General features: G+C 42.2%; 1 protein-coding gene across 3 annotated transcripts in view; it reads left to right on the top strand.

Annotated features, from left to right (window-relative positions):
- Positions 1-946: 946 nt before the first annotated feature.
- Positions 947-14622, top strand: part of TBC1D30 (TBC1 domain family member 30) — a 55399-nt gene continuing 41723 nt past the window's right edge. The window contains exons 1-2 of one of the 3 annotated variants that reach the window (XM_071733482.1): positions 947-1365; positions 4563-4727. In XM_071733482.1, coding sequence (XP_071589583.1) covers positions 1110-1365; positions 4563-4727 — 421 coding nt within the window. In that variant the 5' untranslated portion in view covers positions 947-1109. The remainder of the gene's footprint in view (positions 1366-4562; positions 4728-14622) is intronic. The other 2 variants (XM_071733480.1, XM_071733481.1) reach the window with 2 other exon arrangements.

Here is a 14622-nt window from a genome sequence, read left to right as displayed (position 1 = left end):
GCGGCCGCGCCCCTCCCGGCTGCACCGGCTGACCCCGCCCCCTCGGGCGTGGCCCCGCCCCCTGCCCGCCCGCCCGGCGGGGGAAGCCTGTGCCAGGGGGGCGGTCGCTGGGGCTTGGGGTTTTTCCTCCTCTCTGTCACTGCCCCTGGCGTTGGGGGGGAGGGGGGGGAAGAAAGCAGCGTTTTGTTCCGAAAGGGATCTTTTTCCGTGTAAAAATTCTGCGTGTCGCTAAAAAAATTCCCGGTTACCCGCGACGGCCAGCTTGCCCCGGCAGCGCGCCCCTCGCCTGCTCGCAATGCCGTCGCCTTCCTGCCCCTCCACCCCCTTCAGCCGGGTAATTCTCCGCTTTCCTGAAGGAAAACGTTGTGTCGGTACCGAGGAAAATCAGGAGGCAGGAGCGGACAAAGAGCAGGGAGCGGCGGGGGCACGGGAAGCGCTGGGCGCTTCAGGGCACCCGCGACAACTGCTCAGCGGCCGGCGGTGCGTGGGGCCCGGAGTGGAGTAGGAGGCGCCGGGCACCGCACGGAAAGTAGCGGCACCGATCCCCCATGCGAGCCCCAGGCGTGCCCAGCCCCGGTGTTCGTGCAGATCCCGCCACCATCTCGCCTTTAAGTTGTTTTATGGTGTCTGAGAGCTGCATAGTTACATTCCCGCGGTTACATCACTGAAGTTGTGCCCGGCATTGCCTCACGTCTCGGCCTTACGAGGAGGAGGCGCCGGGCGCTACAAGAACCGGACCGCCGCTCGGGGCTGCCCCGCGCACGGCCGAGGGAGCAGGAGGGGGACAGACACCGGGGCGGGGGTCACCTCTGTGGCAGCCGCACCGCAGCGGGGATGAGACCCGGAGGTTCCCCGCTTTGAAGGGAAACGGGACGAGGCGAGGCTGCCCTCCCCGCCCCTCAGCAGGTGCGGCGCCCGCCCGCCGCCGGCCTCTACCACGCTGCGCGGTGCGCAGGGAGAGAGTCGAGCCGGGCGCGGCACTCCTGCCTCCGGGGGAAATTCCCGCCAGCCTGGGCTCTCCCGCCCTCCCCCGTGTCTCGCCGTGGAACGGGCCGAGCCCGGAACTGGGCTCTGCCGGCGGCGCCAGGGTGCCGGGCGGCTGCGGAAGGATGGAGGTGGGAGAAGCGGGAAGGTGCGGCAGGGCGGGCAGCAGCGCCGACAGCCTGGCCGAGGAGGAAGAGGAGGATGAGGACGAGGAGGGTCCTAGCGGCGGCCGGTCCAGCCGCACCTCGTCCCTGGTGAGCGGGCTGCTGACCGAGCTGTACAGCGCCGCCGAGGCGGCCGCCCCCTCGAGCAGCGCCCGCTCCCGCGTCCTCCGGGAGCTGCAGCAGCGGCCGAGCCAGGTCAAGTACCTGCGGCTGAAAGGTACAGCCCGTCCAGCCTGCCCTGCCCTGCCCTGCTCTGCTCTGCCCTGCCTTGCCTTGCCTTGCCCTGCCCTGCTCTGCTCTGGCCGCCTCCCCGATGCCACCGCTCCTCCGAGTCTGCGATCTGCCCCCGTCGCCTCGCTTTCCTCCTCTGTGCCTGCAGGGAGCCCAGCTCACTGGTCGCGGTCCCCTCTTCCCGCCCGCCTCACCTGCACGCAGTTGTGTCTCTGTCTGGAGATCTCCTCCATTATTTGTTGGAGCAGCCCCTGTGCCTGGCCGTCTCTCCCAGAAGTTTCCCGTGCACGGTGGGCTGATGCCTCCTTCAAACTAAGGCTGCGTGCGCTGTTCCCCCTTTTTCGTTTTGGGTTCCGAGGGAGTAAAGAGGGGGTCACTTGCTGCCAGTTTCTGCGGAAGATAGTGCAAGCTTTTGTGCTTCTTTAAGTTGAACTTGCTTTTCTGCGCAAGGAATCGATCACTCCTTTCCTCCCTCTCTCCTTTCTCCTCTTTTTTCCTAAGCTAGAAGAGATATCCCGTGTCATAAGACAGCGCTGTTTTGTTTTTTGTTGGTTTTTTTTCTGGTCCTTTTAGTTCTAGCGGACTTAAACCTGGAAATTGTAAAGTTTATTTGCAGGTAAGCATGTTTTCCAGTGGAAAAAAACCACCCAAACAGGTGTATTAAAAAAAAAAGTAAATGTAATAGTCAACGAACTCTAAATAAAACTATTAAAGAATTCTTGTTAAAGCTAAGTAGCCATAACACTTCTTGTTGTGAAAGAATTAGACTTGCAACTCCAAGCTGACCCGATGAGGAATGAGGTAGAGCTGTACAAAGGCCTTTTGTCTCCTGATGTTCAATCATGCTTGGTTTTGACAAGGAAAAAAAATCAGGAGGTGAATAAACGTGCCTGTTCTTTAGATCTGTGCAAACAGCTTTCTCCTTCTGTGTTCAGCTTAATGAAATGATATGCCATCTGATGGTACAGGATGTAGCTTGAGTTCTTCTGTGTGTCCTGTGGCAATCTGGGACTCAAGAAGAAAATTGCTTTTTCAGGAATGTTTTGTAGAAATTAAACTCATTAATTTTGCTGCCAAGCTAATTGTTTTTAGAGGGACAGCTATCTGGCTTGAGCGGGAAAGAATAAAATTCAGCTCACTAATTTTGTAGTCATGGTACAATTCAGTAGGAATGCATCTCTATTTTTTTTTTCTTCTAAAAATCCATGGATGTTTAAATCACCTCCATGATACAAGTGATTAGGAGCTGAAGCTGAGCAGCAGGTGCTGCTGAAAGAGGGGTAGAGTCTATAGAACACGGGGCTGTTTTACCAGGGACTTCCCTCCCTTGCAGTCGTATCTTGCTCTTTGCTATCCTGTGACTGTCATTTCAGCCTTACCTGTCCTTTAGGCTCAGAATTACTGAAAAAGTCTTACTCTATGAGCTACTAACAGCAGCTTTTCCTGGATGCAGTAATATTTTTTCTCATTGGATCAGATAGCAAAGTATGTATTTCTTTGAGTGATTTTTCTTTTTTTCTTTCTTTTTCCTTTTTCCTTTTTTCTTTTTTCTTTTTTCTTTTTTCTTCCTTTTTCCTTTTTCCTTTTTTCCTTTTTTCCTTTTTTCCTTTTCCTCTTCCTTTTCCTTTTCCTTTTCCTTTCCCTTTTCCTTTCCCTTTTCCTTTCCCTTTTCCTTTCCCTTTTCCTTTCCCTTTTCCTTTCCCTTTTCCTTTCCCTTTTCCTTTCCCTTTTCCTTTCCCTTTTCCTTTCCCTTTTCCTTTCCCTTTTCCTTTCCCTTTTCCTTTCCCTTTTCCTTTTCCTTTTCCTTTTCCTTTTCCTTTTCCTTTTCCTTTTCCTTTTCCTTTTCCTTTTCCTTTTCCTTTTCCTTTTCCTTTTCCTTTTCCTTTTCCTTTTCCTTTTCCTTTTCCTTTTCCTTTCCCTTTCCCTTTCCCTTTCCCTTTCCCTTTCCCTTTCCCTTTCCCTTTCCCTTTCCCTTTCCCTTTCCTTTTCTCTTTTCTCTTTTCTCTCTTTTCTCTCTTTTCTCTCTTTTCTCTCTTTTCTCTCTTTTCTCTCTTTTCTCTCTTTTCTCTCTTTTCTCTCTTTTCTCTCTTTTCTCTCTTTTCTCTCTTTTCTCTCTTTTCTCTCTTTTCTCTCTTTTCTCTTTTCTCTCTTTTCTCTCTTTTCTCTCTTTTTTCTCTTTTCTCTTTTCTCTTTTCTCTTTTCTCTTTTCTCTTTTCTCTTTTCTCTTTTCTCTTTTCTCTTTTCTCTTTTCTCTTTTCTCTTTTCTCTTTTCTCTTTTCTCTTTTCTCTTTTCTCTTTTCTCTTTTCTCTTTTCTATTTTTCACCCCCAGTATCAGGGGGGCATGGTTAGATTGAAAGTAATAGGATTTGCAAACACAGCCAGAGATAACAGACAGCTTCTCAGATGATGGTAGCAAGCTGTTACCAGGCTATTACAGGGAAGAGATGAAGAGGTCAGCATGTGATAGGCAAGACCCAAGCTTTCATTGGTGGGGTGTATGTGCACCTCTGAGAACAGAGTAGAAGACTTAAAAAAAAAAAGCACTTAAGACATTTCCCCAACAAATCCCTTTTCTCCTGGACCTGAAGCTCACCATGTGGGGGATGACAGGAATAATAGGAGTAAGCAGAGACAGTTTGATGAACTAAGGGGGTCTGGTGACACTGTGACAGTAGAAATAGTTGTGGCTGCAACTGAAGCCACCTAGTTTGCATCTTAGTAAAAAGAGTTAAAGAGTTTCCTGCTTAGAGCTTGTCCTGGAGTTGCATTTCTGGCTTTGCAGGCAGCTTCTTGAACATGTTTCTCTGTTACCATTTGTTTATTCCCCATGCACATTTTCCAAAGACAGCTTCTGAAAGGTACTGTATTTAAAATTTACCCCCGATTGCACTACGTGTATTCCAGCTACTTCTGTGACAGTGTTTCCAGTTTATCACAGTGTAATTATTAAGATTCATGCACTGTGCAGTAAGTGGAAGTACTTCAGTTTAAAAGAAAATGAAAGACTTTGGCTCAGGATCCTGAAAATGTTTGTTAATGAGAATTATCCCAGTCAATAGAACTTGTAATTTAAAGAAAGTTTGTGTATGTAAATGCCCGTGGGGCAAGTATCTGCATGTCAACTTCAACAAGCTGTGAATGTTTTGGTTGGTACTGAAGTTATTTTCTCTGCTTATTGGCAGATGTCGATGAATTAACAACTATAAAACGAGAACTGAATTACAGAATTTCTGTTCAGTCAGCAAAGTTGCTTCGTCTTCTGAAGCAGAAAGACAGACTTGTACATAAAGTCCAGAAGAACTGTGATATTGTCACAGCTTGTTTACAAGCAGTTTCCCAGAAACGACGTAAGTACTTGCTCTGTACATGTGTAGTAGTGTAAGTGGTTTGTTTCATCAATGTGGGCAGTATTCATTTAAGCCCTTGCTCTTGGTTTAAAGTCAAAAGGCCATGCTATGCTACCTGTGAGTGACTTCCAGGGGTGTCAGTGGCACCTGGGAACAGATAAAGTCCAACTAGCTCAGCTGGTTATGCTGTCATAGCCTCAGCTTTGTGTGTTGGTGTGGCAGACTTACCATAGGTTGTCTGCCAGGCTTTTTAAGCTTTTCTTTCCATAAAGACCAAGTTGAATTTTTTTTTTTGTGTTTGTGCATGCTGTGTTTCACTGTGTGCTTTCATACATTTCTAAGGGAGATGCTGGAAGTGGAAATTCTTACTGGGAACTGTAGACAGCATATGCAATTGTCTTCCCAGAGCATAGAATCATAGAAAGTTAGGGGTTGGAAGGGACCACAAAAGATCATCTAGTCCAACCCCCCTGCCAGAGCAGGGTCACTTACAGCAGGTCACACAGGAACACGTCCAGGTGTGGGCTTTGAATGCCTCCAGAGAAGGAGCAGTGTTAGCAGTGCATAGCTCCTTTCTGTTGAGTTCATTGAAGATGAGGAGTATTAGTGAAAACAAACCCCTTTATCAGCACCTGTGGTTTTGGGGTTTCAGAGAGAGTACATGGAAAAGAGCAGAAATGTTGCTGTTGAATTGTTTGGCCTTTTCTTCCAGCACACTGAAACCTTTTTATTTAACTTGGCAAAGTTGTCATCTAAAGATAGGCTGAAGTGCTTTTACTGCTAAAGTGAAACTTCTAATGTTGTATGTAAAATCAAATAGAAATTATGTCTGTAGAAAGGACCCATGATAATAACCTAATGTTCCCTGTCTTATTTTTTCATTAACATGCAGCGTGACAGAAATGTTCAGGTACAGTAAATAAAGCATGGTCTTTTCACAAAAATGCCTGTAGGAGCTTTGAGGTGCATGTGAAAGTTCTATTGAAAGACTCTTACTGTAGTGGCATGTGTTAATGTAGTTTAGTCAAGGGTTTGGCTACTACTGTGAAACTTAAAGCATTTAAAAGTGTTCCTTTGTTTTACTTAAACCTAGCATGAAAGGTCATGCACTGTGCAGGCACATTTCTTCTCACCAGCTCTTTCTTTCTCAACATCACCTTGATAATTGAAACATCACCTTGATAATTGAATCCTCAGTGCCATACACTTAAGTGTATGTTGTAGTCTCCTTTTAAGTGGGACTACTTGATTTTTGCATGTTTAAGTATTTAGAGGATTTGACTGTAAATTCTGAAGGGCTGAGCATTCTGACCTCATTTGTTAGGTAAAAACTATTGACTGGAAGGGATATGGGATTTTATCCTAAATATTAATGTGTTTTTACTAAATTAATGGGGCATAATGTTTAAAATGTGCTAGTAACAACTGAAATAGCAGAAGTTTTAAAGTAATGCTGTTTATTGCCTAAAATCTATGCCTGTGCAGGAAAGTTTTTGGAGACTGTGTAGGTCTGCCTATTACCTCTCTTTAAGTTAGATATTTTTATTATTGATACAGCGTATTTTACCTAGTGTTAATTTTCAGTTTGTATTTCTGAAAATCCAGATGCATGTGTTCCAGAGCACAAAACCCCCTAGTTATTTGTTGCTTTAAGATGTAATCTGAAGGCCTTGGGATTTGTTGACTGATTCCTGATATCTTCAGTTGCTTCGGAATAGATTCAGGCTCTGTTTTTATTCCTCAACGTAAATGTACTAGCACTATACAGAGAATGCAGGAAAAAGCTTTTGCTGTAAGATGTAGAACTTTAGATTTCCTGGTAATCATGTCTTTAAGCCAATATTTGATCAACAGCTGTCCAAAGGCAGGTATAACTTTATTATTGCCTTTGTACTCTTTCCTGTGTCATTGTATTAGGAGTCCCTGTGTGGGATATAATGAATCAAAATCAGGAGGGGATCCAGTAGGGTAATTCCTTCTGTATCAGTGCCCTGTTCCCAGTTTCTGCAGAGGGTCGTAGAAATGAATGCACAGGAGAAGGTGATAACTTAGAGTAGCTTGTGAAGTGCAGCTTCTGAATTTGTAGTTAAATCCTAAAATATCAGCAAAACTGTTATGCTAGCAGCAGAAAGATGTATTTTCTCCCCTTTTAACTTAAAAAACCCCAAACATTTAATATGGGAGAACGTTAACGAGTGCATACTTCTCCCTTTGGTCAAAAACGTAATAGATTTTTCTGCTCTCTAAAGCCTTTGTAACTAGACTAGACTACCAAGTCATTTTTAAATACCAAAAACTTATTTTAACTATTCAAAACACTATTACTAATTTCTACAAGTTTTTGTTGTTCCAGGTTTTTCTGATGGTAGCATATGCTTGCAGTTTGTTTTGTGCTGTAAAGCTTTATAATGTGCTTTCATGTACAGCATTAACATTGTGATATCCTGTAGTACTAAAATCTTTAACAAGCATGGAAAAGTTGTTAATAAATTTCTCCTTTTAAAGTACGTTTTTTAGGGGCAACTCAAAATTTCTTGTTGTGTTATCACTAATTTTAATTCAAAATACAAGTGGTTCTTCAACTGAATTATATAGTTTTATGGTATCTTTATACTGCTGTCCAAACATATGGTGAAAAATCTGTGTAGATGTAGAACTCTCGTTTTATGTTAACCCTAAGTTCACATTCAGATGTTTGAATGCTACTTTTAGCAATCTTCACAGACCAAATGGTGTTTTAGGAAGGGATGGAAATTCTGTCTTGATGCTTTACTCTGGCTTTGTCAGACCCTTTTTTACTACAGCCTGACAAATTCACTCCTAGTGATAACTTCAGCTAGTTAGGAAATTACAGAGCTGGTAAATTAGGTGACTTTCATTTTGGTAACATTGTTTTACCCAAATTTAAAATAATTCAGTGAAGAAAAGCAGTAAGAGAGAAATCACAGTGATGGCCTGATGGCAAACATGGCTTCTAGGCACACATTTCTCTTATTGTAGTGATTCTAACTTATTTGGCATAACATGACATAAGTTTGTTGTGTAGCATTGTGAGATACTTCAACTCTGTCTTAGAAAGCAGAGTGTTTTATGCACTTACATATATAATTTGAGAGAAGCAGAATTCATTAAAAAATAAATTAAGGCTTTGCACCTATCATCTCAGGACTATGCAAAAGACATCTCATTCTTTTCTCTTCCTGTATTTTATATAGTGACATCTTGCTTATATTACTAAAAATATTTTGACTGATAAAATTGCAAGCGAGAAGTTGATTGAATCACAAATTTTGATTACCTGTCATTTTAATTTAAAGAAAAATGCATATAGTATCCATAAATAATTTATAAGTAAAATAATCCAGCTCAACTGTAACTCAGTTTGTCTGAAAGTGAGCAGGAGTGCTTCAGTCTTATTCAATATAAAAAAAGATGAAGTTAAATAACATAAATAAGAATATTAATGTCTTGTATTTTTGATGGAGAAATAATTTTAGTTTAAAATTTCACAAAGAGATTACTAACTTGGTGGTTTATATGTATAATAACTTTCAGTGAGTCTCATGTTGTGTTCAGAAATATTATGATTAAAATTAAGTAGTAGTATTCTGTGGTTTCAGCATTGACTCCTGTATAGAATTCCTAACGATAACAATGAAGATTAGCTTTCTAGTTTTATTTCTCTTCCTCCTGCTTTGATTTGGTGCAGGACCAGTAGAGGGAGACATATGTTTTATTTTGTGCAGAGGTAGAGGTGTATCTCTGGTTTTCATGAGCTGGTGGCTTTCACATCCTTTCCTTAAACGTGAAGGGAAGTGCTTTACAAATGTGGTCAGGCAATAAAAAGATTTAAAGTCAGTCTCTCAAATAAATTTTGTTCCCATAGGTCCCATGTATGAAGTAGTTGAAAAATGGTGACAAATGGCTCACTAATTGTAACTGAGACCATCAATTCCCACATTGTTGTGGAGGCTATTCAGAAGCTTCTGATTGAGAGATGAATTTTTTGAAGTCTAGCTACAGAAATTCAAAGGTTTAGGTATACACTTATTAGGAATACTTGGGATCTCTTTGAGTGCATCTTAATGGGATAGAAAACCAGCACAAGCTGGCATCATTGGAGCACAGATTGGTAGCCTCGTGTTTCCAGTGAGTGGACAGAGTTGCCTGGTAGGAAGCCAGGCTATGAAGTCTTCTCAAGTTCTGAGAATATGCTATTGCCTGTGTAGCATCAACTCTTCTCACAGTGTGTGGAATTCACTCAGAGGAAATGGGGAAAGCCTTTGCTGAGGTTGTAGTTATAGGAGTTGGTTAGGAGAGGACTGGGCCAGATCATCATCATCATCAGGTGTATCTGGATAAGTGCAACTTAGATATCCAAAAGTACTTGCACATTTAGATTAAACTTCTGTTTTCTTTCTCCACATTCCCTCCAATCAAAGTTTCTCTTTAGCTTCAGTCCTGGTGCATCTGTGTGTCCTATCCCATCTTCCATTTTTTACCCCTCTTCCTAAATCTTTATTGGCTTTTCTCACTTGATCCCAGTCTTTAAATACTGGGTTTCTCAGCCCTCTTCCATTTTCCCCTCTCTGTGTCTTTTCTACCCTGCAGTGTCTACCACTGGTTCTCAGTCACGCTACTCCCTGTCTGTGGAGTTTCCTCATGTTGTTCCTTGGTCTCCCTTGTCTTTTTCCTGAATGCAATAGTTATCTACTCACCTGTTTTCTCTCTCCCTCAACATTTGTTATAAAACCAAGAAAGACATTCACAGATTTTAGTACATAGGATGAAAATTTGGTTAAAGGTATAAAACCAGCTTTAATACAAAATACTGTGGACTGTTAACACAGGTAATATTGGTTTGGTTGACTTTGAACTTTGTAAGGAGTAAAGTTTTTCACAGTGGAAACAAGCAGCCATTGGAATAATTTCCCCTGGGAAGTGGTGGATTCCTCAACATTTGACAGTTAAGAATCAGCTGGACAGGATGCTGGGACACCTTGTCTGGACAACACTTAGGCCACGGAAGTTTGGAGGCCCTTCTGACCTACTATTTTATGGTTCTATCATCTGATCATTCTGGATCAGGTATCTTGTAGCATGGGGCAAACCCTTGTGTAACTGTGTAATAATTCATGCAGGTCAAATTTTGTATATGGCTTATCTGACTGGTCCCACCCAGTTCCCAGGAGTTTGATGCACTACTGCAGTTATATAAATTTGCTTTAACCTGGAACACCTCAATTGCTTTGTTTTTTGTTGTTTTTTTTTTTCTTTATGAAGGACTGAATTACTCAGTGAATGCTGCTACTGTGGCCTACACTAGTAGGGGTAGTTTTGTCTCAGACACTCCAGCTCCTGGATCTCTGGGATTATATAAGTTATAAATTAGGAAGCCAATTTAAGTTTGTATTTGCTTTTCATCTTCCTCACTTTATTGCCTGAAATATATATTGAGGAGAGGATGTTCTGTATTAAAAATTTTAAAGTCTGTGCAGTGTTGCATTTGCAATTAAAAGAGAGAGTATGTACTTGCTGTGCTCATCTTCAACTTTAATTCAAATTTCCAAGTGGGTGTGAAACAGGTAATTCACCTAGATAACTACGTCTCATTTTCAAAGTGTTCATCTGATACATTTTAAATTTAATCCAGTAGCTCTCATGTTTGAAGCCAAATAAATCTGCTTCAGTAACTTTTATGGCAATAACTATTAAATTGATCTATCAAAAATACATTTCTCCTTTGATGCGGTTAAAATAGGAGGGTTACTTCTTTTGGCGCCTGATTTCATGTGAGTCATCCTCAAATGACTCAATTGGCTGCATTCTTCATTTCAGTAGCTTTCCTATTACTTCATCTGGTTTTGTGTGCTTGGTCTCTGTCCTTCCTGGATGCTAATGAATTGGATCCTTTAAGTTGATGCAGTGGCTTTTTGAAATGCATACTTGAGAAATGTTTCTCGTGGATAGTTTTGTTTTTCCTAATGGATTGTTCTTAATTTCATTCTGCCTGATATTATATCCTTTGAAGCCTTTTGGTGGGGAAGGGGAGACGGAACTAAACCAAATTGTAAACTGAATTGTGAGCTTGAAAATGTCATCATCACCTTAAGTTGTTTGTATGCACTGTGTCCAAAGATAGGCTGAATTTTCTTGATAGTCAGTTGCCTACTTGTAGCAATAAATGCCTAAATAAATAGAATGTTGCTGTTGATTTTTACTTCTTCCCATTTTCATAAAACACTTATGCTGCATATACTCTCTCATAGAGCTTAATCTGTTACTTGTGACTCAGCATGTGGAGGTGGGCTGACAACTGTTTAGTAAGGATTTTGTAATCCTTTTGATTTTTTGTGCTGGTTTGCAAGTAATGGGACAGTTAAAAAAGAGGCAAGCTCTGTGCTTAGGGATGCCAGAACTTGGCTCAGTGGGGATGGCAGCTGTGCACTTGGTCCAGAAGCTTCGTTGGGCTACTGGGCAGGAGTTCTTTTGATCTGGACAGTGAAATTCACCTGCCAGTCCATTAGGTAGGGGCTGTGTACAAGGAAAAGTGGCTGTGGATGTGTGATCTTAACTGACGTGTTCACTGATATCCAGAATTATTCATAAATTGAGTGAGGCTTAAAAATATTACTGGAGAACCTTTCAATATAACTACTTATTGTGGTGAATGCAAAATAAAATGCTGCTTGATTATTATATTTTACTCAGCTTCAGCCAGCCAAGATTCTGGAAAATCTGAAAGCTTGTTCCATTGCAGTGGGAGCCAGGACTGGGAAGAATTACTTGGCTTTTAACACTGGGCTTGGAGGAGAAGAAGGAGGAGTGCAAACAGTGTTGTTCATTGCTGTATGCCAGGTTATGGAGAAAGGTTTCAACGAGTAGGTGTGTGTTGTGTTCAGTATTTGGTGATGTAAATTAGATTGTGTGTTCTGGATATCTGTTAGTGAGTGAAAGAAAAAAGAGAAGAGTGTCATCAGGCATAATACCAACAGTGTAGAACACTGAACAAGATGGTGTTGCTTTGCAGGGGCAATGATTTGTGATTTAAAATGCCATTGGGAGTTTGCTATCATAGCATATTATGCAGTTTTGGAAGTCAGAAAGAAAGAGGCTGAATTTGGTGTCAATTTGGTCATATCGCAACTGAAAAGTTATTGTGGTCTGTGCCACAGCAGAATATCAAATACAAAAGATGGCAAGAACTAGTGCCTAGAGCAGCATAAAACCTGGAAATCCTCACTTTGAGGGAAATTCCCCTTTAAGAATACAGCAACAAAAATATCTTGTTCTGGCATGAAATAAAACACCCACTCACAGAAGTCAATTGCTTAAGTTGTGAAAGGTTACATTTTGAACTAAGAAGCATTGTTCAGATTTTGATACCTCACCCTTTTTCCTTTCATGTTATATAACGACACATTTTCAAGTAAGATGTTTAAATGTTTAATCCAAAAAAGAGTAAAAATTGTGCTTTTAGCGTTTGGAAATATGTTTTCATCAAAGATAACTATTTGCTGTGAAGGTCTTTGCTCTCCACAAGGTGTTATTTCCTGACAGAGCTTTCCATTGAAGTGGTTCCAGCTAACTTTGTTCATGGAGGTCTTCCTGAGAACATGTGGCCAGCAATCTCTCCAGCTCATTCCTTGCTGCTCAACGCTGGGATTGCCAGGCTGGTTTAGGGAGCTGAGATGCCACCTCACATTCCTAATCCATATGTTTTCCATCTATCTCTTTAGGGATTATATGAATTTTTATTTTCCTGTGTAAGATACTCCCTACTTTCCCTATTCCATTTTTGTCCCTACCTCTCACTGCTGAAATATCTTACCTCCATCAAAATGTCTTGCCGCTGTCAAAAACACCTCCTTTTCCCATCCTAACAATACCATCTCATATTCTGTCATTGGATAAAATTGCCAGAATGATTATACCTTAAGCTCCTTCAGCCCCATTCTTCAGGATTTAACCAAGCAAACTTCCTTGGTGGCTGCCTTGACTAGTGTCAGGTTCCAGAGGTAGATTTGTTTTTCTTAAAAACCTGGGAGACTGACCAGGACCTGGCTACTTACAGTTTCAAGTGACAATGGACAGTGTTCAGGATCAGCAGATGGTATAAGAATATACCAAACTGCCGTGTTTTTCCTTTAAATATGGTTCCACTGTTACTTTTTGAAATGGGCTGCATTCAGAGTTGAGATTACTGCTGTTGGTAAATTCCTGGGTACAGTGTGGAGCTTGCTAACTAAGAGATGGCCTCCTTGAAGGAGGTGCTACCAGCTGGCTCACTGCTGCTGCCCATTTCCCAGTTGAGTGAGCTGCTGTCTCTGATGGAGTGGGATTCTCCCAGGAAAGGGAGGTACGAGGGATTTAGAGCCAGGTGGGAGCTGAGCAGCATGATCAGCTCAATTCAAGGTCTTGTCTCTGAGAGGATAGAGCCTTCAGCTGCTGGTTGTCTTCTGCTTGCTGAGCCCTAAATGTGCCTCAGAGAGAAGCAAGGAGCTGTGGATTGTCTGATTGATAGCATCTTGTGCCAGGCAGGTGGCTGCCAAGTGCAGTAGCTTGTCATTTGGGAGACAGCAGCCTAAAGGAGTGTGGTGAGACCTGGAAAACCCTGGTGAATCAGCCATGTTGTCCAACCTTCTATAGCCTGGGTGCTGTAAAATTCAGACCCGTACTTCTGCATCCACCCTTCTCACTCTGCTTTGACAACTTGTCCTGGGAAATGTCAGACATCTGGAGTGAGGGCAAATGGGGCTAAGCTGAGCTTTCTGAAGTCTGTCACGTAGCCATGTTCTCAAGTTGGTCTTTGCTGCTGCACTGAAAGGAGCACCCGTAATGGTCACCTGAGGTGGTGAGAGCATCAGCCACTGCTTATCTAGCTGCAACTAGTTTACTCCCTTCCCCCCCAAGTAGTTCTACAGTATTTTTTGGGGTGTTATTTAGAAACTTGATGGGATAGTAATAACTGAATATGGTTACAATATTAAAAAATCACTCCTGCAGAATAAATACTTCATTGCTTATCATGAAGCTGAACAGTTAATTCAGTAAATCCTTCTGTATGAGCTAATCTGGCTGCTGAGTCTAGGCTTAGTTTGCAACAAAAAATGCAGATTGTTCAGTATATTAATGTATAAGTTGCAGAATCATTACCAAATTCTCACTCTGCAACATTTGTTGTATGATGTTGTAAATATTGTTTGTCAGTTTGCTAGCAACTGTGACAACAGTGAAATGGTTGAGTTAGTGCTACACCTGAGATTGTATTTATTTTGGGTATGCATACAACTTGGATGTTGTTGACTGCCTGCCTTCCTTTCCATCATATTCCTCTGTGTAACTCTAATCCTAATGCTGTTGCAGAGTGGTAGCTGATCTTGCAGGATTAGTTTTGTGATCTATGTAGAATTTTGAGTACACTGAATTCAACAGCTGTGCCATGAAAAGTTGATGTATTTGTTGATCATACTTGTTACATAAAATACATCCTGAGTATTAGAAATAGGGATTGATGTGATAGGTTATTGAGGGAAGGGGAGGGTGTTCTGGATTACTTGGTAGTTACTTTTTGGATTTCTTGATACACGAGTAACTTGTGGTATTTACATACTAATTTCCCTGAGCAAAGTGGTTCTCACACCAGTGGTATCTTATTTCTCTGCTATTGCAGTAACTTTGGAAGGTGAGATTTGATCAGCTGAAGCTGAGGGAGGCATGCAGTCACCCAGAGGAAGAATGCTGATGTTTGCAGACCACAACATCAGTCAGAACAGCCTGTTCTCCATCTACAGTCCCCATCAGTCGACCATGACCTCAGAAATTACTGTCAGGCACCACTGTTACCTCTGCTCATCTGCAGCTGTTCAGGTGGATACCTGTCCAGCAGTAAAGT

This window comes from Heliangelus exortis, chromosome 1 (genome assembly GCF_036169615.1).
Source record: "Heliangelus exortis chromosome 1, bHelExo1.hap1, whole genome shotgun sequence".
In the NCBI taxonomy this organism is placed as follows: domain Eukaryota; kingdom Metazoa; phylum Chordata; class Aves; order Apodiformes; family Trochilidae; genus Heliangelus; species Heliangelus exortis.
The sequence above is the reverse complement of the archived record's forward strand: the minus strand, read 5'-3'. Positions and strand labels throughout refer to the sequence as shown.